At 57.6% G+C, this 3324-nt stretch overlaps 1 protein-coding gene across 1 annotated transcript in view; it reads left to right on the top strand.

Moving 5' to 3' along the window:
* Nucleotides 1-3119: 3119 nt before the first annotated feature.
* Nucleotides 3120-3324, top strand: part of ATP9A (ATPase, class II, type 9A) — a 143607-nt gene continuing 143402 nt past the window's right edge. The window contains exon 1 of the mRNA XM_014539669.1: nt 3120-3142. Within this exon, the coding sequence (XP_014395155.1) occupies nt 3135-3142 (8 nt within the window). The 5' untranslated portion in view covers nt 3120-3134. The remainder of the gene's footprint in view (nt 3143-3324) is intronic.

Below are 3324 nucleotides of genomic sequence, written 5' to 3' on the forward strand. Positions count from 1 at the left end.
GGCTTCCCTCCTTTGGAGAGGGGACGGGGTGATGTTTTGCGCCCTTGTGTCTTCCCCTTGGGAGGCTGGCGATGACCTGTTGAGGTTTTGAGGGACGGTGGCACCAACTGCGACAGATTTACCCAGGGGTGGGGGTTGAGGGGAGCTGGCTAAAATGCAGATTTTCAGCCCAGACCCGTCAATCAGTTCTTGGGGTTGTGGCGGGGCCTGGAAATGTACTGTGTGCCCACTGAGTGCCCACTGTGTGCCCACTGTGTGCCCACTGAGTGCCCACTGTGTGCCCACTGTGTGCCCACTGAGTGCCCACTGTGTGCCCACTGTGTGCCCACTGAGTGCCCACTGTGTGCCCACTGTGTGCCCACTGAGTGCCCACTGTGTGCCCACTGTGTGCCCACTGAGTGCCCACTGTGTGCCCACTGTGTGCCCACTGAGTGCCCACTGTGTGCCCACTGTGTGCCCACTGAGTGCCCACTGTGTGCCCACTGTGTGCCCACTGAGTGCCCACTGTGTGCCCACTGTGTGCCCACTGAGTGCCCACTGTGTGCCCACTGTGTGCCCACTGAGTGCCCACTGTGTGCCCACTGTGTGCCCACTGAGTGCCCACTGTGTGCCCACTGTGTGCCCACTGAGTGCCCACTGTGTGCCCACTGTGTGCCCACTGAGTGCCCACTGTGTGCCCACTGTGTGCCCACTGAGTGCCCACTGTGTGCCCACTGTGTGCCCACTGAGTGCCCACTGTGTGCCCACTGTGTGCCCACTGAGTGCCCACTGTGTGCCCACTGTGTGCCCACTGAGTGCCCACTGTGTGCCCACTGTGTGCCCACTGAGTGCCCACTGTGTGCCCACTGTGTGCCCACTGAGTGCCCACTGTGTGCCCACTGTGTGCCCACTGAGTGCCCACTGTGTGCCCACTGTGTGCCCACTGAGTGCCCACTGTGTGCCCACTGTGTGCCCACTGAGTGCCCACTGTGTGCCCACTGTGTGCCCACTGAGTGCCCACTGTGTGCCCACTGTGTGCCCACTGAGTGCCCACTGTGTGCCCACTGTGTGCCCACTGAGTGCCCACTGTGTGCCCACTGTGTGCCCACTGAGTGCCCACTGTGTGCCCACTGTGTGCCCACTGAGTGCCCACTGTGTGCCCACTGTGTGCCCACTGAGTGCCCACTGTGTGCCCACTGTGTGCCCACTGAGTGCCCACTGTGTGCCCACTGTGTGCCCACTGAGTGCCCACTGTGTGCCCACTGTGTGCCCACTGAGTGCCCACTGTGTGCCCACTGTGTGCCCACTGAGTGCCCACTGTGTGCCCACTGTGTGCCCACTGAGTGCCCACTGTGTGCCCACTGTGTGCCCACTGAGTGCCCACTGTGTGCCCACTGTGTGCCCACTGAGTGCCCACTGTGTGCCCACTGTGTGCCCACTGAGTGCCCACTGTGTGCCCACTGTGTGCCCACTGAGTGCCCACTGTGTGCCCACTGTGTGCCCACTGAGTGCCCACTGTGTGCCCACTGTGTGCCCACTGAGTGCCCACTGTGTGCCCACTGTGTGCCCACTGAGTGCCCACTGTGTGCCCACTGTGTGCCCACTGAGTGCCCACTGTGTGCCCACTGTGTGCCCACTGAGTGCCCACTGTGTGCCCACTGTGTGCCCACTGAGTGCCCACTGTGTGCCCACTGTGTGCCCACTGAGTGCCCACTGTGTGCCCACTGTGTGCCCACTGTGTGCCCACTGTGTGCCCACTGTGTGCCCACTGTGTGCCCACTGTGTGCCCACTGTGTGCCCACTGTGTGCCCACTGTGTGCCCACTGTGTGCCCACTGTGTGCCCACTGTGTGCCCACTGTGTGCCCACTGTGTGCCCACTGTGTGCCCACTGTGTGCCCACTGTGTGCCCACTGTGTGCCGTGAGATGTATCGATCACCGCCCCAGATGTAGAGAGAAATCAGAAAGCAAAGCAGACCAGAATGCTCTTAAGAGCAGTACTGGGAACAGATCAAGCTCTTAGTACAATGCATGCTTTGTGGTCAATATTCATCAAAGGTTAGCCAAGAATGCTCTTCTCCCTTCAGAGGCGCAGTGCAGCAACTTCTAAAGACATGCTTCTTCCTCGAGGAACTTTATCGGGACATGAGCTAAGTCACACTTTGGTTTGGGATCCACCCTGCACCTCCTTCTGTCACCCAGGGCCCCAGACTTATATTTCTGGTAGCTCCCCCATTATTTGTAGCAAAGGAATGGAAAGTCCCGCCCGCCACAGGAGTTGTATACAGGTGTAACCACTTAAAGTTTACTTTAGTTGCAGTAGGTTAGTTTGTAAGGTATTACATTGAGGGACTGCTCAGTTACGTAGGATTTTTAATTGCCCTCTCTCCCTTCACCACTATTTATTTTCTTTCTTTTCTTGTTAATCCTCACCTGAGGATATTTTTTCCATAGATTTTCAGAGATAGAGAGAGGGAGGTAAGGTGGGAGAGAGAGAAACATTGATGTGATAGAGACACATCCATTGATTGCCTCCTGCACACCCCCCAACGGGGGGCCAGGATCAAACCTTCAACCCAGGTACATGCCCTTGACCGGGAATCAAGCCGGAGAGCCTCCCATGCACAGTGAATGCTCCAACCACTGAGCACACGGACCAGGGCCACCACTATTCATTTTCTTTCTGTTCTCAACATTTTATCAGGCCTTTGGAAAGTGGGTAGGCCTTAGACACTGTGAGAGAGTGTGAGCCAGTGAGTATGGCTGAGGGTCTGGGCGAAGGAGTTGGGGGTGTGCGATGTGAATCGGTGTGGTTGAATGTCTGAATGAGTGAGAGGGCGCATGTGTGAGCCCCAGAGTTCGTGGAGGAAGTGTGAGAATGAGAGCGTGCAGGTTTGTGTGTGTTCACGAGTGTGATTGTGACTCCCAGGGATCCAGGTGGGAGAGTGACAGTGAGTGAAGGGTGGCGGGGAAGTGAGGCAGGGTGTGCCCCTGTGTCCACTGTGATTCCTAGGGGCACACGTGAGTGAGGCCTGAGATCCAGGATGGGCACATGAGGGTGAATATTGGGGTGCGTGCATGTGTGATTGTAAACGTCAGCGTTGGGAGTGAGGTGGGAAGCTATGCTGGGTGCTTGTGAATGTCGGATGGTGGGGAATGAGCAGGTGAGAATGAGAGCGTGTGTAGGGCTGGCGTGTGAATGCATGTTGGTGCAAGAGTGAGCATGTGAAAAAAGAGAGTGAGCATGTGAAACAATGTATTTAATGTGATGGGTGAGCTTGGCAGGGGGCTTGCGTGTGTGCTGGTGACTGTCGGATGCTGGTGGGCGGGTGGTGGGGGGGCGCGC

Source organism: Myotis brandtii, unplaced genomic scaffold (genome assembly GCF_000412655.1).
Source record: "Myotis brandtii unplaced genomic scaffold, ASM41265v1 scaffold225, whole genome shotgun sequence".
Classification (NCBI taxonomy): domain Eukaryota; kingdom Metazoa; phylum Chordata; class Mammalia; order Chiroptera; family Vespertilionidae; genus Myotis; species Myotis brandtii.